General features: G+C 33.8%; 3 protein-coding genes, 3 non-coding genes and 1 pseudogene across 7 annotated transcripts; 4 read left to right on the forward strand and 3 right to left on the reverse strand.

The window, feature by feature from the left end:
* The first annotated feature begins 199 nt into the window (after positions 1 to 199).
* LOC145624146 (auxin-responsive protein IAA12-like) lies at positions 200 to 4,254 on the forward strand. Of its 2 annotated transcripts, none has more exons than XM_081677112.1 (5): positions 200 to 923; positions 1,553 to 1,854; positions 2,348 to 2,483; positions 3,682 to 3,743; positions 3,820 to 4,254. In XM_081677112.1, the coding sequence occupies exons 1-5, from the start codon at positions 475 to 477 to the stop codon at positions 3,882 to 3,884; spliced, it is 1,014 nt and encodes a 337-aa protein (XP_081533238.1). In that variant the 5' UTR covers positions 200 to 474; the 3' UTR covers positions 3,885 to 4,254. The 2 variants fall into 2 exon arrangements, with proteins under 2 accessions (XP_081533238.1, XP_081533239.1); XM_081677113.1 differs by having other exon boundaries at positions 201 to 923; positions 3,835 to 4,254.
* Positions 4,255 to 5,833: 1,579 nt separating this feature from the next.
* Positions 5,834 to 5,914, forward strand: TRNAL-AAG (transfer RNA leucine (anticodon AAG)). Its single transcript has one exon. It is a non-coding gene; the product is annotated as a tRNA-Leu (tRNA).
* A 1,716-nt stretch (positions 5,915 to 7,630) lies between these two features.
* On the forward strand, positions 7,631 to 7,711 carry TRNAL-AAG (transfer RNA leucine (anticodon AAG)). The gene has a single exon. It is a non-coding gene; the product is annotated as a tRNA-Leu (tRNA).
* Positions 7,712 to 9,074: 1,363 nt separating this feature from the next.
* Positions 9,075 to 12,732, reverse strand: LOC145616227 (uncharacterized). Its single transcript, XM_081670924.1, has 2 exons — positions 9,910 to 12,732; positions 9,075 to 9,666 (listed from the first exon to the last, which is right to left on the reverse strand). The coding sequence occupies exons 1-2, from the start codon at positions 12,566 to 12,568 to the stop codon at positions 9,254 to 9,256; spliced, it is 3,072 nt and encodes a 1,023-aa protein (XP_081527050.1). The 5' UTR covers positions 12,569 to 12,732; the 3' UTR covers positions 9,075 to 9,253.
* Positions 12,733 to 18,090: 5,358 nt separating this feature from the next.
* TRNAK-UUU (transfer RNA lysine (anticodon UUU)) lies at positions 18,091 to 18,162 on the reverse strand. Its single transcript has one exon. It is a non-coding gene; the product is annotated as a tRNA-Lys (tRNA).
* A 1,213-nt stretch (positions 18,163 to 19,375) lies between these two features.
* Positions 19,376 to 21,186, forward strand: LOC145624148 (photosystem II reaction center Psb28 protein-like). The gene is made up of 2 exons (XM_081677114.1): positions 19,376 to 19,574; positions 20,588 to 21,186. Exons 1-2 carry the CDS (start codon positions 19,496 to 19,498, stop codon positions 21,061 to 21,063), a joined length of 555 nt encoding a protein of 184 aa, XP_081533240.1. The 5' UTR covers positions 19,376 to 19,495; the 3' UTR covers positions 21,064 to 21,186.
* Positions 21,187 to 21,354: 168 nt separating this feature from the next.
* Positions 21,355 to 23,997, reverse strand: LOC145624147 (subtilisin-like protease SBT1.2 pseudogene; annotated as a pseudogene).
* Between the last annotated feature and the right edge of the window lie 453 nt (positions 23,998 to 24,450).

The raw sequence follows: 24,450 nt of genomic DNA on the forward strand, positions 1-24,450 counted from the left end.
CAATTTTCAAAATAAGAACATAATACTAATGGATATATATCATATCCGGTTGTATATAACAATCTTTTGTCAAACGGGGTGTTAGGGCCTGTTCCGATTAACTGAACTCAGTTGAACTGAACTGAACTGAATTTCAACGGAAGAGAACAAACCCTTAGACTGTTAGAGTAACGTATAGCAAAACCCGGGAAAGGGAAAAAAAAGGGGCAAGAATGAGCATCATATATGTTGATGAAAAGTGAAGAGAGAGAAAGAGGAAAAGAAGGGAAATAGAAAGAAAAATAAAAACGACCCATAGCACAATACCAGACAGGTAGGTACCCACCCTTCATCACTATCTCCACCCACACCTTTCTCTCTCTCTATTTCTTCCTTTTTTACCTACCCTTTTTCTCCTTCTTCAATTCTCCCTTCTTCTTCTTCAATAATCTCTCAATATCAAACAAATTTCCCCAAAATTTCACTGAATTTTCAATGGAAGCTGTAATGGGTGGCTGTAATGGCGGCGGAGATGCTTCTAGTGGTGGTGGTTCATCAGAATCAACGGTTGTTTCTAAGGAAGAAGTTGTGGTTGAGCAGCAAAACCTAAACCACCATAATCGACATCATACCCACCTCCATAATCATCATCAGAATGTTAATTTTGAGGTTTCTGATGATTCTGAGCTTGAATTAGGACTTGGGTTAAGTCTTGGTTCGAAGAATCATAATCAAATTCCAAGGATTTTCACTGCTAAAGATTTTGCTAATAATAGTAATAATAATAATAATAGTAATAATAATAATGGGTCTTCTCCTTCTTCTGCTTCTTCTTGTTCTTCTCTGGGTTTAAGGCCTCCTTCTTCTGTTAAGAATTCTGCTCCTGTTAACAATCACAATGCTTCTTCTGGTACTAAGCGAGCTGTTTCACCTACTGCTGTTAGGTATCTTTGTCTCTTCTATATTTTTTTCCATTAATTTCTGTTTTTGGGAATTTTTTATTTGCTGATTATTTTGTTTTTCCCCCATTTTTTTTGCATGATTTTGGTTTATTTTTTGGTGGGGTGATTGTTTATTTGGGTGTATAATTTGTTGGTTTATTCGGGGTGTATGATTTGTTGGTTATTTGTGTGTATAATTTGTTGGTTTTTTTTGGTTGTATGATATTTGTGTTTGATTATTGGTGGTATTTTCATAGATTAGAGATTATGTGTTTGGGTTGAATTTGGGTGTGTTATTTGTTGGTTTATTTGGGGTGTATGATTTGTTGGTTATTTGGGTGTATAATTTGTTGGTTTTTTTTTTTGGTTGTATGATATTTGTGTTTGATTATTGGTGGTATTTTCATAGATTAGAGATTATGTGTTTGGGTTGAATTTGGGTGTGTAATTTGTTGGTTTATTTGGATGTATGACATTTGTTCTTGATTATTGGTGGTTTTTTCATAGATTAGAGATTAGTTGAATTTGGGTGTATAGTGTTGGTTCTGTTTGTTTTAGTCATTTTATTATGTGGAAAGTTTTTTTGATGATGAATTTTTGTTGGGATGTTGTTTATTGTTGTGTGGAAGCAGTCAAGTTGTGGGATGGCCTCCTATAAGGGCATACAGAATGAACAGCATGGCTAACCAATCGAAATCGGTTTCGAATGGAGAGAATGAGGCAGAGTTTGATGGAATGAAACAGAAAGATGTGATGTATGGTTCTGATGAGAAGGGTAATGCCAAGGAGACAGTTCCTAAGAAAAGTTGCTTGTTTGTGAAAGTGAATATGGATGGTGTTGCTATTGGTAGGAAGGTTGATCTCAATGCGCACTCCAGCTACGAGTCATTAGGGCGAATGTTGGAGGAGATGTTCACCAATCGAGCTGTTGAGAGTATGATCCTGCAACTTTGCTCCTTTTCCAGTCTTCATTGTGTTTTGCTGATGATATAAATGATATGCTTGATGGATTAATATAAGATGATTAATTTAAGTGATGAAACACGAGGATCCTTTCTTAATATGCTAATTTGATTTGATATGAATATTTTTGTTGCTTTCTTTAATGGTTTACATATTACTATATTAGTGGTGGCTTTGTGTTTTCTTGTTAAAAGGATAATGTCATGAAAGGGTATAAATGCTTAACTATCAAGGGAGAAAAAGAACAAAAAGGTTTAATGTCGTAAACTTTAAAGCAACTTTATGATCAGAACAAATAGTTGTATGGACAAGAGTGACTCAAAATTCAAGTTAAGGATGAAAAGCATGAGGTCTTAGTGCTGTCCTGCTAGGCGGCTGCGGTATTGCAATAGTTAAAACATGTGAAATGATGAAACATATTTCTGTGTAGTGATTGATTGTCACTTAATTTTACTGTTCCTCAGAATCAAGCGGAGAGGAGCTTATGTTGATGCCCAAAACAACGAGACCCTCCAAGTTGTTAGATGGATCATCGGATTTTGTGCTTACATACGAAGACAAAGACGGAGACTGGATGCTTGTTGGAGATGTTCCATGGGGGTATGTAATATCCACTTGATTCAGAATTTCAGATTATGCTTAGATTTGTTATGCTTCAAACACTTTTTTTGGTTCTTCATTTTCTTTTCGCCAATACTCTGCCATGTTAATTTGGCGTTGCATGACTTTGCTATAGCGTGGTGTTCTCACTTGTTGACCTTGTTTGTGTATAATAAGTTATTTTCACCTGAAAATCTTGAATTTCTCGGAGCTGAATTTAACTTAATTGAGCGTGCTTGAATTTCTCGGAGATTTTATTAGCCCTAATTGATCTTTATTTGGATTTTATGAGCTTTTAACTGAACATAGTAATGGACTAAACTTATAAGCCCTGACTTAAATCTCTATGATCCTTAAAAGCATTTTTGCAAGGTAAAAAGTACAGGGCCATAGTGACAACGAGGTGTTTTTATTTTTATTTTTTATAAACTTTTGTTGCCAATTTGACATTTTAATTAACTGAAGCTAGCATTACCATATTGAAGTTGGATAGTTGTAATGTTGGATACATTGTGCTATCTGATTTAAGTCGTAAAATAGCGATGCGGTGGTCCTGTAAACTTTAAAACACATTTAAATCCTGGCCAACTCTGAAGACACACAGTTATAGATGATTTGGAATATATACCTCCACAATCATTAGCATAAGATATGACAAAATGTCATTATCTAAGAGTACAACTTGTGTTGTGCTGCTCCATTTCCCCCCTATTGCTGGTCTTCTTAAATTACTATAGAAATCAGTGGATTCACATGGAAAAGACATGTTCAAATTACATGGTGTCCGGCTCACTATAATTAATTTTGTTTTGTTTGGTTTGGATTGTAATCGTGTTCCAAGGGTAGAGTCTTTCTTATTTTGGAAACTCTGCATGGAATGGTCGATGTTATTTTGTGTTAATTGTTAACCTTTAGTTGCCTGAGAAATTTCCTGCTTGGGGCCATTTATTATATGGGAAGTTTTTCACTGTGGTAGACTTTTCCTTGAAAATAAGGTATATTGTCTACAAGCCTGGGATAAAGAGTGACTCTGTATATAATTGGATAACTGAAGCTTGATTACCTTTCTTAATCACAGCTCTGGAATTACTTGTAATAGTGACTGTTACTTCCCATTGAACTTCATTAATTCAATTCCTTACTCTTCATTTTCACAAGACTGATGCACTACATCCGCCTTTGGTTGTTACCATTACAGGATGTTCCTCAGCTCTGTGAAGCGGCTTAGAATCATGAGGACATCTGAAGCTAATGGACTTGGTAAGCTGACGCCTTTTCAAGTTTGCTGTAAAATCTCTCCTGTTTCTGTATAGTCTAATACTCAAATAATTTTTAGTTTCTTGTCATTCAGCTCCAAGATCAGAAGAGAGAAGTGCCAAGCAAAGAAGCAGGCCTATATAGTCCATTTCTTCGTCATGTTTTAATATACAGAGAAAAAAAAAAAGCTGAAGCTAAATACTGAAAAGAGAGTACAATGGTGCTGCATACTCGTACAACGCATACGTTGCCTAGTAACAACTGATCCTCTGCTTCTCATATATTTGTTTCTCATCAAAATCTCCTTTTGATTTTCCCCCTTATTCTACCACAAGTTTTTGGTTTTTGGGTTTTTTTTAGTACACATGATTTGCATACTTTGTCAGGGTTGGCTTTCTGTTAGTGTAAATATATATATGGGGTGCTAGGTTGTAACTTGTAAGGCTTCTTTGGTGTTTCGAAATACTGAATGAACTTGGATTTTGCCTTTGTAATGGAAATGGGTTTAAATTTATATGGCTTCTGCTCTATGAAGCCTTGCTTTTACCTTCTACATCGCTGAGTCTATGACATTCTATATTAAAAAAAAATCGGGCTTTTGCTGTAATTTTTGCCTTGTCCTAGGTGCTATATTTCGACTTATACTCGACAATGTGCAATAGTTGCAATTGCCGGTACTTGTGATGCTCTGTTTCATTTTTGCTATTTGAGGCTGGCATATCATACCTATTCTTAATTAAGTCTTTATTCTGTAATTTCTTTGTAGTGTAGATGTGAAATTGTATGACAATAGTACTACTGTATTAGTCTTGTATTTGTTGCTGTATCTAATGGCCAGGACATTTTGCGGCTTACAATACTGTATTTTTTTTTTTTTAATTTTTTTTTTTGACGGGATACAATACTGTATTTGTTGGTGGGTTTTATCTATCTCAGAAATTGAACTTCATTGTACTTTACTTCATCCGTTTTACCATATTTTGCGAAGTACTACCAATTGGTTGTTGGTGTAGTGGTGATTGGGACTACACTTGGTAGGGAGGACTCGTGTTCGATCCCCCGCAACAACAATCGGGAGGAGACTGGAACCTAACCACCCAGAACTGATCCCCGAATCCGGATTAGCCCAAAGGGTGAATCGGGTGGAACACCAAAAAAAAAAAAAAATTTTGCGAAGTACTCGGACTAGATTTTGATGTATTTATATCAATTGCAAATTTTTGGTTTCAAGTTCAATCTTGTATTTTTTATCAAACGACCACATATTATACCCTTTACTCCGTTTATATTATTTTTGTAAGTCCAATGTGCCTGAATTTTAAGGGGAATTTTATTTACTGGTATTTACCTTACAAAAACTTTTATTTTTGGTAAACATATTTACATTACAAAAACTTTTGTATACATATATTTTTTTTTAACGTAGCTTTTGTGTACATTTGATATACAGTAATATTAACACTTTTTTGGGCAATTTTTTTTAATAAAGCATAAGTAGCTTTTATTTATATCAGGATAAATGGGTAACTGTCATTCATTAAAGGGTAACTTTTAATCATTTTAAGGTAACTTTATAGCGAATGTACTGTACATCCGATTTTTTTAATGTTTGTCTTTACATCAACGTTTACAAATATCAATTTATCATTCCCTCTTGTTTTAATCACATTTTCCTTGACTTGGATCTATCTTTCAACTACAGTTTTCTTATATTATCAACTGTTTTTAACATGAATAACATCCCTACATTAACAAGAAACATAGGCTACTGTAGACGGTAACTATGAATACAAAGTAAATTCGAGTACATAAACTAACCGAGGTAGTAATGTTGTATAATTCTTTGCAGACTTCATCTTCCGAGCAAAATATGAATGAAGGCTAATGTTGTAAAAGAACCGAAACAATCATCTAAAATATTATGTGTATATTAGAGAAATAAAAATGAATATTACTCCGTAATATTAATCCTAGAAACTATAAAGTGACATATTTTTTACTCCGTATTTTTTTTATTTTGGAACTTATTTTTTTTAAAGATGAAGATTTCTTTAGTTGATAATCAAATAAATTAAAGACAATAAAGTCAACACGTTGAGATGGCCGAGTTGGTCTAAGGCGCCAGATTAAGGTTCTGGTCCGAAAGGGCGTGGGTTCAAATCCCACTCTCAACAATCTTATACAATTTTTTTTCCTTAGTAAATTTTATTATCTCCAGTCTCCACATTTAGATTTCAAACTCACATTATCCGTTCAAATTATACTATCAACGTGAAATCCTTACATTATCCGTTCAAATTACACTATCAACATAAAGTCGTGATTATTATTTATTAATTCCGGACATTATATCTATCCACCTTATCTTCATCATTCATAACTGCAGCCCTGTTTGCTATAATGGGCTGCTGACTATTGCATATAAAGATTAAAACTGGTCCAATCATCAATTATTTTTGTTCCCAGTACTCTGCCACTCTATTGATTTTCATAATTTGGTCCAACGCTTCTTTCTTTTCCTGACAAAATGGTCCAATATCTAACTCTAATTAGCATTTATATTCCTCTTGAAAATTTTGTGCTGATTCAATGGCAATGGTCCTTATCCTGCTGCATTTTTGGCATTTTGTCAGCTGCAATTATCTATGTTTATTATATAGTACACCCTTTTAATTGTTATTTGTATTTTTTTTTTCCATCTTTTGTTTAGATTTACAACAAGATTATGAAGTAAGTTTAGTAGCACACAAGTTAACACTCGGGGTAATCCTATAAGTAGGGAGACAAAGGATTACCCCGAGTGTTAACTTAAACTTCTAAGGTTCTAAGGACAGACTCTTTGTGTGTTAAGGTTGTACTCGATTACTGTTGTACACTGATATAACAGTAGGTCTCGGTGTTTAAACTAGAGGAACACGTTGATTGGGCTTGAGCAGACCAGCAACATACTCCATAGAGTCTTTACAAGTCTTATATGTACCTGTTACTCGATCTATCAGTAGTCAGTAGTCCTTTACGACTATTGTTTTGCAAATACTTTCTAGCAAAACAACCATATCTCTGCGTCTGATATGCAAAAATTAGTATTGAATTTGTATTAACATATAAAAGACACCTAGTAAATGTCTTTGGACTAACTTAATACAGCTTGATCTAGTGGTATGGTTTGTATCTTGTGATATCACGAGTTTAAATTATTGTTATACAATGTTACAAGTTTTTAGAAATGAAATTTTCTCTTCATGTCTGTCATTTCCATGTACAAAAAAGGCTATACTGATCTGAGTGCTGCATTGTTGATCATGCTTAGGTGGACTTGAGCTTTGATAAAGTATATAACATATTTCTAAGCCTCAACCATCAGCTTAAGCCCGAGCTTTCAAGCTTGGGTTGTTTAGGAAATTATGGCGTTTGTGAATGACTAGTTTTTTTGTACACTTGAACTTTGAAAATCTTAAAATAAAGCATATTAATTGAGTCCTAAATATAAAATAACCATAAAATCTAGTATTGTTATTTGATGAATCAACTATTTTAACTAGTTTGTTCATAATCATAATTCATAATAACGAGTTTTTTTTTTTATTTATTTATTTTTATTTAACAAATAGAAATTATCAAGTTGCATTGTTTTAGACTTTATATGAACCAGTATAATTATATTCATATTTAGGCTTATTTATTGACGAGTTTTAAAAATATTTTAAAACAATTTTTTTTTTTTTTTTTTATAAATTAGGAACTCGCCTCGTTTACAATTTTAGATCAGACCGAAGCTCACAATCTGGATTTACCATAAATGATTTCCAAAATAAATAAAATTATGCAATTGTAACATGTTAAAGAAGCTCAAATTTCTAATAATAAAATTTACTAAATAATAGCAGCAGGTTGAGATGGCCGAGTTGGTCTAAGGCGCCAGATTAAGGTTCTGGTCCGAAAGGGCGTGGGTTCAAATCCCACTCTCAACAATTTATATTTTTATGTCGTTTTTTTTTTTAAAATAAATTTTTCCGTTCAGCAATTACTGGGATTGGGCCTTCAGTATAATTGGCTTTTGGTCCTCTGATTTTTGGGATTGGGCCTTCAGTCCTGTTGCAATTTTTGCATAATTTTCGCTTTGCGTCCATGTTTATTTATAGGTGTACTCGGGTACAAGATAAATTTTACAACGTGCAATAATGCTGCAACCTGCAAGTCTGCACTTAGCCACTTACCTATACACTCACTTTGTTGTAAAACAACAGTTAAATTGACCATATTGGTATAAAAGTTAACATCCTTATGACAGATTGGTATAAAAGTTATTGCCGGCGACATATTGGTATAAAAATTAACAGGTGGCGACATATTGGTATATAAGTCAACAAATTGCGACATTTACCCCTATTTTCTCGTCGGAGGATATGCGTATGATACACGCGCTTAATTTTAGTGCTAATAACTTTTATTTGACATTTTGTTTTTTTTGTACTTTTCTCTACTTTTTATATTAATTTAAAAAAATTATGAAGTAAAAATCCCAAAAAAAAAAAAAAAAGTTGAAAGCCCAAAAGTAATGAGAAAGAAGCTAGGGGAAAACGAATAGGAAAGCTTGAGCAAAGGGATATAAGCTTGAATGTATTGAGGGCGTTGGTCATTGAAGCATCACAAGGGTAGATTTTTCTTTTTTTTTTTTAAAAAAAAAAAACACTCATATATATATTTTTTCTTATTATATTGTTGATTTACAAAGTTGTGGGTATAATACAAATGAAGTAATAATGAAAGTTAGCGTCTACTAGTAATTGGTTTTGAAATTAAATAACTAATATTGAGATTTTGTTTATTGTTTATTAATTCTTTTGGGTTTTATTGTTTGATTGATTTATCAAAGTTATTGTATTGGAAGGGAAGAGGGAAAAATTATTATTTGGTGCTGAATAAGTATATTATGATAATAAATAAGATTGCAAAAGTAATTAAAACAAAATTTTGAAGTATACAACACGCTAGCTCTTTCATCCGAAGAAAAAATAGGGGTAAATGTCACAATTTGTTAATTTATATACCAATATGTCGCCACATGTTAATTTTTATACCAATATGTCGCCAGCATAATTTATATACCAATATGTCATAAAGGTGTTAACTTATACTTTGTATACCAATATGGTCAATTGGCCAAATAAGTTATGTAGACCAAAGCTTATCACATCAAGTTCTTAAGCAATTATATAAAGATTTGAATTATTTTCCAAGAAGTATCGAGGCTTCCTTTGTAATAATCTACAATAAAGGATACAATTTTGAAGGAGAATTCTATCTTTTGAAGAAATTTAATCTATACCCCCTTCTTTTGATTTTGATCTATTGAACACCAACTTCAATCTGATTACAAAATATAACAAGAAACTAAAATATAATTTAAAGTGGACAAAAAAAATTGCTACATACAAAGTTACAACTAAGAATATGCAGGATAACTTAGTTAATCCTAGAGAGACAAGATTTCGGTCTCATTCGGGTTTAGGCTATATGCTGCCATTTACAGGAGAAGCAGTAAAAACAGGTTTATCCTTGTCTATGTTAGCTGTAGTTAAACTATTGCTGCTGCTTTTCCTTCTAGGCTTTGCTTCACCTAGCATTGTGATCACATCTCTCATTGAGGGACGGTCTTTAGGTACCTTTGTGGTGCAAAGGAGCGCGATTCTAAGCACTAACAGCATCTCTTCTTGTACATGTTTACAGTTTCCTGCTAGGGTAGGATCAAGCACTTCTTCTAATGACCTGTTGTTTCTTGGTTTGTTTCTTATCCACTCTACAACATCTATTGACTCCCCGAATTCTTTGTCTATCGGCCTCCTCCCGGTTATGAGCTCTAATAGTACCACCCCATAGCTGTAGATATCACTCTTCTCATCTACTTTTAATGAGTATCCATACTCTGCATCACAACAAAAGATCAGAAAAAACCACTAGTTTAGCAAAGAATTAAAGAGTATTGATCCTACATTATTATGGGTGCAACATCCATGTTAATACCACATCTGTTACATATTATTTGCAATGATTAGATGTTTTCTACTCACACTTTATGTCAAATTGTTGCAAATAATATGAAATGGAGGTAGTAATTCAGATAAGATATCATTAACATTGTAGAAAATAAATAGAATTAGGGACTTACCAGGGGCTATGTAACCATGAGAACCAGCAATCATAGAGACAGTTTCGTCGTTTTTGATCATCATCTTAGCTAATCCAAAATCAGCAATCCTTGCATCAAGGTTGGCATCAAGCAATATATTGTTGGACTTAACATCTCGGTGTATGACTGGTGGATGACAGTCATGGTGAAGATAGGCAAGTCCTTGAGCAACTCCAACTGCAATGTTATATCTTGACACCCAATCTACTAACAACCCCCCTGCTTGTTTATTATGTAAAGCATCTCCAAGGTTTCCATTATGCATGTACTCATATAAAATCATAGCATCTTTATCAGTATGAAGAAATCCTAACAATCTGACAATGTTCCTGTGTCTTAACTTCCCTAGAAGGTTCACTTCTCCTACAAGATCATCACCCGCGCTCCCTGCCTCAATGTCAGTCTTTGCTTTCCACAGCTTCTTGACTGCCACAACCATGTTGAGTCGCGGTACCTCAGCCTTGTAGACTACACCAGCAGCTCCCATTCCGATAACATTGGACTCTTTGATGCAGGAAAGTATGTCATTGCTGGTGAACCCGAGTCTTTGGAAGGCCATTAGTCTCCAAGGCCAAGCCCCATTGCCTGAATCATCATATCTCTCAAAGCATGTGCCATTTGCGTACCACCTCTTGTACATAATGTTGCCCCCTAAGATTGCAATTCCTACTGCTAAAACAGCTGCAACCCCTATTGCCCAACCTGTAAGGACACGTTTGGTTCGGAGATTCTGATTCTCTTCTCTAAAGGGTGAGGCTGCAGAGCAAGGTGGAAGGATTCCACCACAAAGCCCTTTATTTCCTGCTAGATCAGCTGGGTTGATAGCCCTAAGTATACCATTTGATGGAATAGGACCAACAAGCTGGTTATGTGACACATTGAACATCTCTAAAGCTGGTGAACTACCAAAATGTTCCGGGATTTGGCCTGTTAAGGTGTTGTTGGAGAGGTCTAGAACTGCTAATGAAGGCATCATCGCGATAGACTCAGGAATGTCACCACTTAATTGGTTGTTTTTTAAGCTTAGAGTGACTAGTTTCTGACAAGAAGCAATGCTTGTTGGGATCATACCAGTAAAGTGATTCGAAGACAGATCAAGAACAGAAAGTGAAGGGCAGTCCTGAAACTGATCTGGAATTTTACCTCCTAAATTGTTTTTTGAGACCATCAGAGTTTGGAGATTAGGAAGAGACAGAATTGTGGAGGGCAGAGAAGAATGTAGGAGGTTTCCTGATAAATCGATGAACGATAGAGAAGGCGAAGAAGCAAGATCATTAGGAATGCTACCAGTCAGACTGTTATTTGCCAATTCTAATCTCTGAAGCTTAGGTAGCTTCCCAAGACCCAAAGGTATAGAACCAGAAAGGCGGTTATTATGGACTCGAACACGCACTAATGAGTTACATTTAGACAAACTAGCTGGTATAGAACTATCAAAAGCATTATTGAACAGAATGAGCTTAGTGAGATTACCTTGATCACAAAGGCCATTTGGAATTTCACCCGAAAATGAATTGGATGAAATGTCTAGCCACTGCAAGGGGCAATTTTTACCAAGATCACTCGGTAAAGGACCGGAAATCGAGTTATTCCAAAGCTCAAGAATCTGCAACTGAGGTAATTTACCAATCCCAGAAGGGACTGAACCTGATAACTTGTTAAACATCAGGTTTATCAGCTGCAAGTTCTTCAGTTCACCTATTTCAGCAGGAATTTCCCCTGATAATAAATTATCAGACAAATCAAGGGAAACTAGGGATGAAAGATTACCAATTGTAGAAGGAATTTTGCCTTCCAAATTGTTTTTATACAAGTAAAGTGTATCCAGCTGAATTAATCCACCTAATTCAGCTGGGATTTTGCTGCCTAGATTAGCAATTGCCAAATCCAAGTACTTGAGATTGGTAAGATTACCAAACTCTCTAGGAATCTCCCCTTCAAACACATTATACCCAAGAATCATGGTCTCTAAAGATGACAAATGACCGAGCTGAGGCGGTATTCGGCCTGTCAAATTGTTTCCTGACAGGCCTAAAAACTTCAGATTCTGCAAGTTCATGTAAGAAGCAGGAATTGATCCAGCAAAGTAACTTCCTCGAAGATCAAGAGTCTCGAGGAGAGTTGCATTGCTTAAATCAGTAGGAAGATCACCCTCAAAGTTATTCCCAGAACAATTCAAATAAGTCAGATCATCAAACTTACCAAATCCCACAGGAAAAACCCCAGAAAACAGATTCTGACTCACATCTAAGGACTTCAAAGAAGTGATATTTGTGACAGAATTCGGCAACAATGTTGTAAACCCATTACAGCATAAATTCAGATATGACAGAGAATTCAGCTGTTGAAAATCATCAGAAATCTTCCCACTCAAGTTCATGTGTGAAACATCAAGCTTTTCGACGAATCCTAGCTCATTGCAGTAGACACCAGTCCAACTGCAATGAGCTGAATCATTTACATCAGATGAAAACTTCCAGTCATGAAGCCGGTCCAATGGATCGACTAAGCTCGATTTAATCGATAACAGGACAGAGGCTTCATCACTGTGATTCGCGGCACTTACAGTGTAACAACAACCAATGTAACAGTAAAAGAGGATGAACAACAAGAATGACAACTCAAGTATAAGCTGCATTATTGTTATTAAGTGATCTTCTACTAATTACTTACACTAATTTTAGTGTAACTACTTTTTCATGATTGCTGAATGAATAACATGAGGTGGGCTCTTGTGGGTCAGGGGAGTTTGATTGAAAAAATGTGGAAGAACAAAGAAGAAGAAGAAGGAAGATAAATGAAATAAGATTGGTTAATAAATAAGCACCATAATATTAAGTACATAATAGTATACTATATAATATAAAAGATTAGATAAATATTTTGTGTAATTATTTAATCAAATTGGATTATATAAAATAAGATGTTAAATCTATAAAGAAGAGAAATGAAGATGTAAAAAAATTTGGAATTATTGGGAGTATCTCCGACAATAAACATGGAGAGAATGTGTTTCTCTAAGCTAAGTTTCTTACTTGCTTCTATTACTGTTAATATAAATTTAGTCAACTATAATATTAAGTAAATATGATTGTAAAATAAGATTAACTTTGGGTGTTTAGTGTTTAATTAATTAGAGGAAATCTGTCTGATTATTAGTTGTTTATTAAAGCATAATGCAGCACTACATCTTTTAATTAGGCTCTTGCATTTCTTAAAAGACAATTAATACTTTAATTATAATCCCCTATAAGTTTGGCAGGTGAAATTTTAGAGTTCGATCAATTCTTTGTGAAAGTAGTTTCCCATGTTTAGAACACCCTCTTCTTCCTAGATCTGTTATTTATTCGTAATTTTTATTATAAAAATGTGTCTTATTTTATCTTAATACGTAAAAATGGGAAAAGAAAACCTTTTTAATTTTTTTTTTATAGGGTGGTTCATCGGGAGGCATTAGTAATTCAAAATATGCTATCACCAAATTTGTTCTTGGAAATCTTTTTATTGCTTTTTGATTTAGCTTGATTTATTCGAGAGGAGAAAACATAAGGGATTGAGTCAATATAATTGCGGTCTCATTTTGAGTTCACATACTAATTGCGATGTTAGTGTGTTTATAACAACTAAAGACCTGTTCTCTTTAGCTTAATTTTAGTTCAGTTCAGTTCCTAATTTTCCGCTCTCATAAATAATTCAATTCACTTCAGTTCAGCTTAGTTTAATAAATCAAAACAGGCCCTAAATCAGGAGGACGGAGTGAGGGACTATAAATGAAATTGGTTGTTTGATGTTAATTAAAAAATAAGGAAAAGAGAGTAATGAGTGTGAATCCCGAAGGTGCATGGCCAAAATGATAAAGAACATTGTCCTAAGTTTGATCAAAATGGGAGAAGAGTAACTTTCAAGTATGACAAAGATTCTTGAAACTAAGTGTCACTATTACTCAACTACAAGTCAAGTTTATGTCTTAAAGTCTATAAAGCTCTCAACTTTATCCAAAAACATATGGACTAATTTACAAAAGGTGTAGGCTACAACAATCTCCACATAAGTTTTAGTACGATGTAATAATGACTAATTAAGCTGGCAAGTGTCTTTAATTAGTTATTAAGAAATTTTAACTAATAAGGTGTAATTATTTTTATGTCATCAAAGAAGTTTAACTTGTATGAAATTATTTTCTTTCTCAAGGCGATGTATGATATATTTATTTATAAAATATTATTACAAAAACTATATACAGTATAACATATTTTACACCGCATAAGTTTTGATAGATTGAGGTTTTTCATTTCAATCAACTTCTCATAAAACTACTTTTATTTAGATGATTTCATGCACAAATAAAACAATTATTGAGAAAATAAATTGAATATCATTACTTTTATTTTAGTTTTGATGAATTAAGGTTTTTCATAAATTTTTTTTTTTAAAAAATTTCCAGTCAATTTCTTATAAATATAACTTTTATTAAGATGGTTTCACGCACAAGTAAAACAATGACTAGATAAATGAATCATACATATAATCAAGTTTTGATACAATGAGTTTATTTTTATTCTTGTCAATTTCTTATAAAAATAAATTTAATTAAACAATTTTACATATAAATAAAACACTTTTTTGAATTAAAAGTCAAGATAAATTAGACCATCTCACCGAATACTGAATTGTTTTTACATCTATTAGCTTTCAATATTCTTAATGTCTTATAAAAAAAAATGTTGGAAATAAAATTTGAAGAGATTTAAAAAAGAAAATAATTTTAGATCTTATTGGGGGGAAAATGAACTTTAGTAGTAGTGATTATTGATTAATTATCTGAATAATTATCTGTATAAGAAGGAATACTTATTAGTTGGGTTAGTTGTATGATGAAATGGATGATTGAGTTGGACAAGAGGAATCTTTTACATGTTATGGGAATAACCAGACACTGCAACAAAACAAATTCACTTCCATGCAATGTTTTCTAATATTATTAAAATATCCAAAAAGGTGATGTCGCTACCAATTACCCTGAAATTATTAGTGAAATAATTAGTGAAATTATTACAATTACATACCCTTATACTTCATATAATCTTCATACTATAAAATATTAAATTTTTTTGTCAAAATGAATAGCATTTGTAAAAATAAAAGCTAATTTAATGAGATAAAATGTCTGTAAAATTTATACTTTTTTAGCCTTTCAATCAGAAACTTTATGCTTCTTGCTTCTTTCCTTTTGCTTTCCTTGTTTTCTTTTTAATTTCCTCCGTTTTTTTCTTTGCAATTTATGCTAGCAACTGTCTTTAAGCCTTTATCTTTCTTTTAAAGGTTTCTTAGGAATTTCTATTCAAAAAAAGTTTCTTAGGAATTTTTTTTCCTTCTATTGAATTAAATCACTATAGTTTGCATTATTATTTAATGTTTAGATTTTACTATTTTAGCGAGAGAGAGTCGCTAAGGAAAATGTTATATATTATTAATAATTTGAGTATTATCCCCTAATTAAAATTTTAACTAATTAAGCTAGTTGATTAACCTTACCACATCTAAATGTTTGATTAGATGTCTACACAATCGAGTGAAATTCTAACAAAATGTGGAGTAGTTCGCTAGTTCATTACAAGTAAGAATCGGTGCTAAGTTTAATTTCAAATCAACACATGATTTCAACTAGATATCATATGTTTATGTTCATAATAATGCAAATTCATATTATGGCTATGTTTATGCACATACTTTTTGGCTGATTTTCATCGGACTCACAATTTAACTCATAGCAATTGTTCAAAGATGTTGCAACAAAAGTAAAACTACTACCTGCATTTAATTTTAATTGCAACAAAGGGGTATTAATTGTAAGACATAAAAAATTCATTTGTTACAACTAAAAAGAAATGGTAGTATTAAGAAATAAAACAAAAATACTATTAATTCATGGAAATATTTTCCTATATGTTCCTAATAAAAATCAATGTAGAAAACATAAAATTGGAGCAAAGATGCATTATCAATCATGAACATTTACAAGAAAATTTTTATACCAAGTGTCAATTTACAACAAACTTATTTATTCCATATCATTTAAGTACGTAGAAATGTAGAATGCACCCATGCTAGTGTATCAAGTATGTAATTTATAAATTCATACTAATGTAGTTAATAACCAAATGGAAATGATATTTATTTAGGAGGCTATTTATAAAGTTTGAAGAATAAAATAAATGTACTTAAGATGGAATTTATAAAGTTTGAAGAAAAAAAATATTTGAAGGCTAGTTGTGGTTAAACAATAGAAAAATGACATTTTTTTTTTAAGAATTATGATAAATAACCTATGTTAATATCAGTGTACAAGATCAATAAGTTAATTATGAAAATGTTCCAAAAATAATGCATTTTATTAATTATGAATTAATTTCTTCAAAAATAGCTCATGTTTATTCATCACATGACATAAAATTCTTTTTGAATTACTTTATACATACAATGACACTAGCTAGTTCCTTGGGGAAAAACATGTAATTGGTTCTTAAGCAAAATAAATTCAACATAAATAATTTAATTTATTTAACTATAAATAAATTAAATTCAGCAACAATATGAAGTGCATATATTAAAAATGCAACTTTAAAATTAAGTTAGTTTAAGTTCAGCAAAAATATTACATATCCAATTCACAGATATTTTAATTGGGAGAGAAAAAGATCAACAAGAGTGTTAAGTATGAGTTTGAGCTGCATCCACCATTCAAACAGAGAATTCACTTGATAAAGCCTAATAAGGTTACAAAAAAACCATAAAATTATATGATAATAAAAGAGTAGCTTATTAGCTTAATAAAGTGATTAACCCTCTAGTTATTTTTTAACCAATGCAGAATACATACTCACATATATATATATTGTGCATGTGAAGCCTCCGTTTTTTTTGTGCCTCCTATGTGATATTTCACAAAACCAATCGCGCTTTAAACAAAAAATTAACAAATTCGTATAAAACCAATCATATATTAAAAAGAGAAATTTGAAGAATTAAATTCAAACAAACTTGTACTAATTAAAATGAATCTTTAAATATGGGACTAGGGAAGTATGTGCAAGGCTATGATATGGAGAAGTACAAGGATGCATGTAGTGAAGAGTTCTGAATACGGTGGAATATTTATAAGAGACATTATATCGTATAAATGGATGAAAAAAACATGCAATTCAATTATTCAAATTAAAGGAATTAATTCGAAACAGAGAGAAATAATGGGAGATAAGTAGTGATGAACATGTTAGTATCAATCATATTATGGACCCACCAAACCGTCATTCTTCCCACTAATAAAATTAAACAGTTTAATTTAATTAGAGTTAATTAAAAATAATTAGTCTAAATTTCACATGCACACGCATGTGGCCCAGCTCATACACATACCAAATTAGTGGTAGTTTGGTACTACTATCTTTTTTATGAGTAATAGATTATTATATGATGAATAATAATAATAATAATAATAATAATAATAATAATAATAATAATAATAATAATAATAATAATAATAATAATAATAATAATAATAATAATAATAATAATAATAATAATAATAATGTTTTGTGTTTAAGAATTGATGAAAGTGATGCTAATTGCTGGATAATTGACAAAGTGATGAGGTACATTATTTGCATGGGTGCCATGTGAGTTCACAACTCCTTAATTCCATTATTGAGTGAAAGATCAAATGAGTTGGTTTAGGAGGACTTTTGGATGCATGGCTTGAGTCAATTTGGTTTAATAGGGCTATTTTGAGGAAGGTTACATGAACATTCATGGTTGTGTGAGGGGATGGGTTCAACATCAGCAAGCACCAATGATTAATAAATTACGTACCCAAATGGTTGTAATCGAAAATAGTTTTTATGGCTGATTATCAATATATGTTTGGTTATGGACACATGTGCACGATGCTTATTGTGCATTAATAAAGTTATAGAAGCACAATCGCTTATGTAATGATGACTGAAAAAATTTCCTTAGATATTGAATGATGACTGAAAAAAAAAAAAATCCTTAAATGTTGAATGGTGGCTGAAGGAATTTCACCTATGCAAATTAATGATCACAAGTTTTTTTTTTTTTTTTTTGAAAGAGCAAAATAAAATTTTAAAAAAATAATCTTTACGCCGTCTGTGGGGATCGAACCCACGACCACGTGGTTAAAAGCCACGCGCTCTACCACTGAGCTAAGAAGGCTTCCTGTTTCTAATCTTGTGAGTAATTAGTTAAGAACTCATAAATTCACCTTATCCATAATAACAATACTTTAAAATGGGCCAACATAGATTTTCAAAGCCCAATTTCTAAGTCACATCCAGCCCATAAAAGATGTGACCTCTATCAAGGTTAGCAGACTGTTTCCGAAGTTCCAAATTCCAATAGTCCCATTCAATTAAGTTAATTCATTAACTTTTAATTTTTTTGCATAATTTATTAAGTTGCAATGTTTTAAAATTTTATCCTTATCATTAAAGAGAAAAATTGAGGATTGTAACAAAACTAACAAACTTTAATAATTCATGCTTTTTTCACTTCATCTTCATCTTATTTAAGGTGTTTTGATCTAAATATTTAAATATTTGGTATAAATCTTTGATTTGATTCAATCTGAATTGTTGTGCCTAATAGTTTGGTACAATATATTCTAATCTAACCAGAATAAATAACACATGTTCTCTCTATTTTCTTTTGATGTACTGGTTTACTAATGACTCTTGAAAAAGTTTAGTGAATGTAGGAATAATGTGGATAAACTCAAATGCTAATAAGTGCAAGAAAAAAAAGTATGGAACTTTATACATACGAAGTAAACAACGACTTATGATGCATTTTCTTCACCTTATCTTACCTTATTTCTTTTTACCTTTGTAAACTTATTTGATCTTATTGTAACAAATTGAACCTAGTTGCTAAAGAGTACTCCGATCCCTCCATTATGAGTGTCCAATTAGGGATTTTGACACTATTCATTACATCTACTTTGACCAATGTTTGCAAATTATTCGTAAGAAAAAAATATAATATTGTGAATACTTATTGAAATCATTTCAATGAGTGGATTACTAATAGCTAAACTGTTATAATTTATAGTCATCTAAGCCAATCATAAGCTAATATATTAAAAGGCGTTACTAAGAACGTCATGATAAGGGAATTCGAACACCCAATCTTTTATAAGAATTATAGTTACTTAACCATCTAAGTCAATCATAAGCTATGCTATAAATATGAAAATAAATGTATATATAATTGATAATCACAAGCTCTAATTAAAGTAGCAACCGGTACAACGCCCGGGCTACACAGTAGTTTTCATTTAATTATGGATAAGTTAATGAAGGTGAAAAATTGGAGTAATTAGGATTTGCACTTTGCAAGGAACCCCAAGTGAATGGCTGATATTGTAACACACCAAACGTCTGGATTGTACATGACCCCTATCATCTTCTTCTTCATCTCTTTCCTAAAAAATTCCACTGAAAATTTATAAACTTTTTCTGCCACTAATTTAATCCCAGTATCAAACTCCATGGCAGCATCTCTTCAATCTCTTACTTGTTCTTCTCCACTTTCCCACTGCTCCTCTCACAAATCTTCCTCCAACCCAGGTATTTCCTTTTCTTTCTTTGATTTTTTCCTAGAAATTTGCAGCATCATATTATGTTTTTATGCATTGCATTGCATTTTAATTTCTAGTTTTAAATAGTTTGAAATGGGAAATTTCCCAATTTTATGAGGTTGGTTGTTTTTGTTTAGCATGATTGGAGGTGGGAATTATGTATAATTGTATTTCATTGAATTTAACACAGGAACAGTAGTTTGTAGATAATTTCTTTTTTTACACACTATTAATTAATTTAATTAGTTGGAATACAAAAATGCAATCCAAATTCAAGATTACTTATGGCATTGGTAATTGAGGGTTTAGCTAAGTGATTAAGGTTTCACTAAATGGTTATTAAATTTTCATCTAAAACAAGTTATATGATGGAAATTTTGTTGAGAACAGAGGAAAGAAAGGTTTTAGTTTAAGTGTTGAAGTCCCATAGGTTCAATTTTATGTGATGTAATGGGATGATGGCTGATAAGTTCATTTGGAATATTGAGGGATTCAAATGTGCAAGTTCAGTTTGTTTGTGAGGTTGTTCTTTATTTTGGAGGGTTTTGGATGCAATGGGTTTATTGTATACAACACATTTAGTCACCCCGAATTATGTAAATTTCGTAATTGCACAAGGATGACTTTAATATGTTTTGGGGTGGATAAGTTTGATGTATATAGTGCACGGGTACACCAGTTGTATACTAGACCTACTATTTTTGTAATGTGGAGGTGGGTGGTTTGGGCCTTTGGGGTGGGAGGTTTGAAATTCTTGTTTTGTTAAATGTTGTAGACTCTTGAGTCATTTTACTGACAAGGCAACTATTACATCAGTGTAAAATCTCAATTCTTAATTAGTTCTTGCTGGTTGTTCTTCTGATTAAGGTTTAGAAAAATTAAAAATCTTGGCAGTGACTTTAAATCTTTTTTGAATAACAATACTCTAGAGTATATGAATTTTAAGCTAGTGTTCTATCTCAATTTAATGATTAAAACTGATTTAGTTTTCTCATCTTTTAGGAATTTGTGTATTCTCTTTGGCTACTCCCCAGCGTGTACACTCTTCATTCAATGGACTTCAGTTGAGGTTTCGTCCAATGAGATGGGCATCAAAAAGGTCATTTTCTGCACCGGTTGGTCAGATAGTGATGATGGTTCAACCAAAAATTCAGTTCATCCAAGGCACCGATGAACTTACAATACCAGATGTGAAATTAACAAAATCAAAGGATGGGACTAATGGTGCGGCTATATTTAGATTTGATCAGCCCTCTGTCTTTGACTCATCAAAGGAAGTTGGTGATATAACTGGGTTTTACATGATCGATGAGGAAGGTGTTCTTTCTTCCACCAGTGTGAATGCAAGGTTCGTTAATGGGAAGCCAGCAGGGATTGAAGCAAGGTACATCATGCGCACCCCCCGAGAATGGGACAGGTTCATGAGATTCATGGAACGCTATGCCAACGCTAACGGTTTGCAATTCGTCAAAAGTTAAGGCAATGTACATCCTTTTTTTTTTTTCCCATAAACCCGATTTTAGCATAATTGTGTGAGTTGAGCATATCTCAAAAGCTTGAATCTTTACATTAAGATAAATGCTGCTTTGTTGGTGCTCCAAGTGTTTGATTCTGTGTCTTCTCTGACCATATTTGTGATTCTTTGAATAGATCTGATAAGGCTGGGTGAGTGACATGATTATTCTCTGTAGCTCTCTGTAAGGCATGAATTTTGAAATAATACATAATATATTTTTTAAACTCTGCATTCATTAATATAGTACCAGAATAAAGTACCAACATAAATGAAGTAACCTTGTACTTCAAAGAAATTCTATCATAAATTTGCGGCCAAAGCTCAGATAACATAAAGAACATGTTAGATTTCCTTCTGAATCAGTAGCAAGTCAGAGGAATGTACTCTGTACCCTAGAAACTGTGACATAGTAGCTTCTGCAATAAAATCATCAATGAAAAACACATTGGTTTGTCTCTGCTAGGCGATCAAGCTGGAGAAACATCCTTCAATTATGAATTCTTGCTTGCCCAAGACACTGTAATTGGGCTTCTAACCTTGTAAAGGTTTCGATGTGAGTGTACCCATATCAGTTCTCCTTGAGAAAAGCTAATCGGCTTTGCTCCTTTCTTGGATATAACATAGACTTTATAGCCTAATGTTTGATTAATTCTTCGAAATACTAATCGCTTTGGCTTGACTACAACTCTGACTCCTTCTGGAGCTCTGACTTCCACTGAGTAAATGGAATTTGGTCTGCCCACATTAGTTACACTTCTGCTGATCACCTTAACTGTCTCCCTGCCTATGAAAACAGGAGTAATTGAAGGGTAATTTAATTCGAACCCCCTGCTTTTCTGCAGTATCTCTTTGCAGCTTATGTTCCTGCGACTGATTGTGAAAATTTCAGATCTTGTGTATCCAAGGCTGCACAGATGTGTGATGTAATCCGTTGGTCTGACATCATAGATTAATCCTGGATCAACCGCTTTGGCAGGGTTGATATGTCCAGAGCCGATTGCAAAGTGGTCTGCAGGAATATTTCCATCCATAATTGGCTTCCCAAAATGGTCAGTTACATCTGCTGTTGTCATCATTGCAGACTTAACTGCAGCAGGGGACCAATTTGGGTAAGCAGAGTGGATAAGAGCAGCAATGCCACTGACATGAGGACAAGCCATGGAAGTTCCCGACATGACAGTAAAATTCACTCTTCTAGAATCTCCTAGAAGGCCAGAAGGGCCCAAGTTTTGGGGCCAGGCAGCTATGATGTTTACGCCTGGTGCGATCACATCTGGCTTGAGGATTGAAGGGTTGTTCAAACTTGGCCCCCTGGATGAAAAACGTGCCACGGCTGGTGCTCTTGATCTTCCTATAACAGTCCCTACAAAGTGGATCTTTGCAGTTGGTCGTTTTGTAGAGTTGATGTAACTCTTTAGTTGAGCTGCTTCTGAAAAGCCAATCAAAGTAGCTGGCAAGACATGAGCATCGACTGAATCTTCCTCGAGATTTATCTCTGTGTTTGTTAGAACCATTGCAGCTCCTCCAGCTCTTTTCACAACCTCACCTTTCTCTGCTCTCCCATTTACACCTCTATCACATACCACCATTTTTCCTGCAACTTTTTCACGAGGAAGGGACCCTTCTAGACAATATTCACTTCCCATATCGCCACCTGTTATGTAAACTACTTCAAGCTCTCTTGCAGCCCCTGGGAAATGATTTCCCGGGAACAGGGACTCCCCATAGAGGTATCTCCCAGTTCCCATTCTGACATAAGCAGGAAATCTCCTATCAAGGGTACTTGCTCCCACAGTAGTGACCCAAGGAGCCTCATTGGCAACTGAGTTTCTGGTAGGACCGTTGTTTCCTGCTGCACAGATGACAGAAATGCCTTTTTCTGCAGCATGGAAGCTACCAATTGCAACAGTGTCATCATAGAAAGGGATTGGAAATCCTCCCAAAGAAAGAGAGAGGACGTCGACACCATCTCTTATTGCCACATCCATTGCAGCCAGTATGTCAGAGCTGTAGCACCCATTAAACCAGCACACCTTGTAGATGGCAATGTGGGCTCCTGGGGCCATCCCTTGTGCAATCCCTTCCCCATTGCCAAGCAAATTTGCCATTGGGACCGGTGATCCCCCAGCCGTGGATGATGTGTGGGTCCCATGCCCAGAAGAATCACGGGCAGACACATACTCAGGGTTTATTTCTGGTGATAGCGGTGAATTAGCCACATGATGACCTTTGATAAAGAACCGAGCACCAATGAGTTTCCTGTTGCAACTCGAAGCATTGAAGTTCTGTCCTTCTTGACAAACCCCTCTCCATTTCCTAGGAGGTGCCGGCATCCCATGATCACTGAAGCTCGGGCTCTCAGGCCAAACACCAGTATCCAATACACCAATGATCGACCCCCTCCCAAACTCAGTCCTAGACCAAGCCCCAATTCTAGGAGCATCAAGCTTTAGAAACTTGTAGGAGTAAGTAGTATGAAGCTCAAGCCTCCTATCAGGTCTAACCGCAATGACATCACGCATTCTCCTTAAGGACTCTACCTCAGAATCCGAGAGAAGAGCTGCAAACCCTTCTATTGCTGACCGATAAGAGTAAAGAAGGCGAGAATTATGATCAGCCTCTTCCTCTACAGACACCGTTCTCTCGAGGAAAGAGAGGTGCCAATCAAGCTTAGAAGTATAATAAGAAGCAGCAGTTTCACTTTGTGGGTGTAGTTGTACAATGTAGGTTTGGAGGGGTAAAAGGGCACTAAGAGAAACCAAACAAAGTAAAAGGGTTGATAGAAAAAGCAGAGTTTTTGGTGGTGATGCCATTTTCGAGTATGTTTATGGTTAAAACTCGTGTTGGGGTTGTGGTTCATGGTGCTTAATGGTGGATTTCCGGGGGGTATTTAAAGGGGCCGGTACGTCGAGAATTCAAAAATGCTCAGAGAAGAATATGAAACCCGTGAAAGTACAAGGAAGAGCAGAGCTCTACCTCACGAGGATCTTTGGGAGGGAGCTGAGGTAATAATCTAGGAATTTTGCTTAGGACTTTCACGAGATATTATGGTTTGTTTTAATATCTACATGCATAAATTTGTGTTTGAAATGTTATGATAAAAATGCTTCACATTAATTAATGTTGAATATACCTGGTTTTGAATTATTGGTTGTTTTGACATGAAAGATTTCATATTGATAGAGGAAGAAGATTTAGCTTATTTATTTATTTTAAATTTATTTATTTTTATTTTATTATTATGCATTTATTTTGCACGCTCTTGGAAGACATTTGCATGGCTCCTTTGGCACGTGCGGCTTGTGCCTTCACTTGGGGGAAGGTAATTGATTCATACTCTTATGGGCCG

The sequence above is a fragment of the Chenopodium album genome, chromosome 3 (genome assembly GCF_948465745.1).
Source record: "Chenopodium album chromosome 3, dcCheAlbu1.1, whole genome shotgun sequence".
Taxonomy (NCBI): Eukaryota; Viridiplantae; Streptophyta; class Magnoliopsida; order Caryophyllales; family Amaranthaceae; genus Chenopodium; species Chenopodium album.

Coding starts and splice junctions, on each gene's coding strand:
- LOC145624146 (XM_081677112.1), top strand. CDS start 475: ATGGAAGCTGTAATGGGTGGCTGTAATGGCGGCGGAGATGCTTCTAGT. Junction 1,855..2,347: donor CACCAATCGAGCTGTTGAGA/GTATGATCCTGC, acceptor ACTGTTCCTCAG/AATCAAGCGGAGAGGAGCTT. Junction 2,484..3,681: donor GTTGGAGATGTTCCATGGGG/GTATGTAATATC, acceptor TTACCATTACAG/GATGTTCCTCAGCTCTGTGA.
- LOC145616227 (XM_081670924.1), bottom strand. CDS start 12,568: ATGCAGCTTATACTTGAGTTGTCATTCTTGTTGTTCATCCTCTTTTAC. Junction 9,667..9,909: donor TCATGGTTACATAGCCCCTG/GTAAGTCCCTAA, acceptor GTTGTGATGCAG/AGTATGGATACTCATTAAAA.
- LOC145624148 (XM_081677114.1), top strand. CDS start 19,496: ATGGCAGCATCTCTTCAATCTCTTACTTGTTCTTCTCCACTTTCCCAC. Junction 19,575..20,587: donor CAAATCTTCCTCCAACCCAG/GTATTTCCTTTT, acceptor CTCATCTTTTAG/GAATTTGTGTATTCTCTTTG.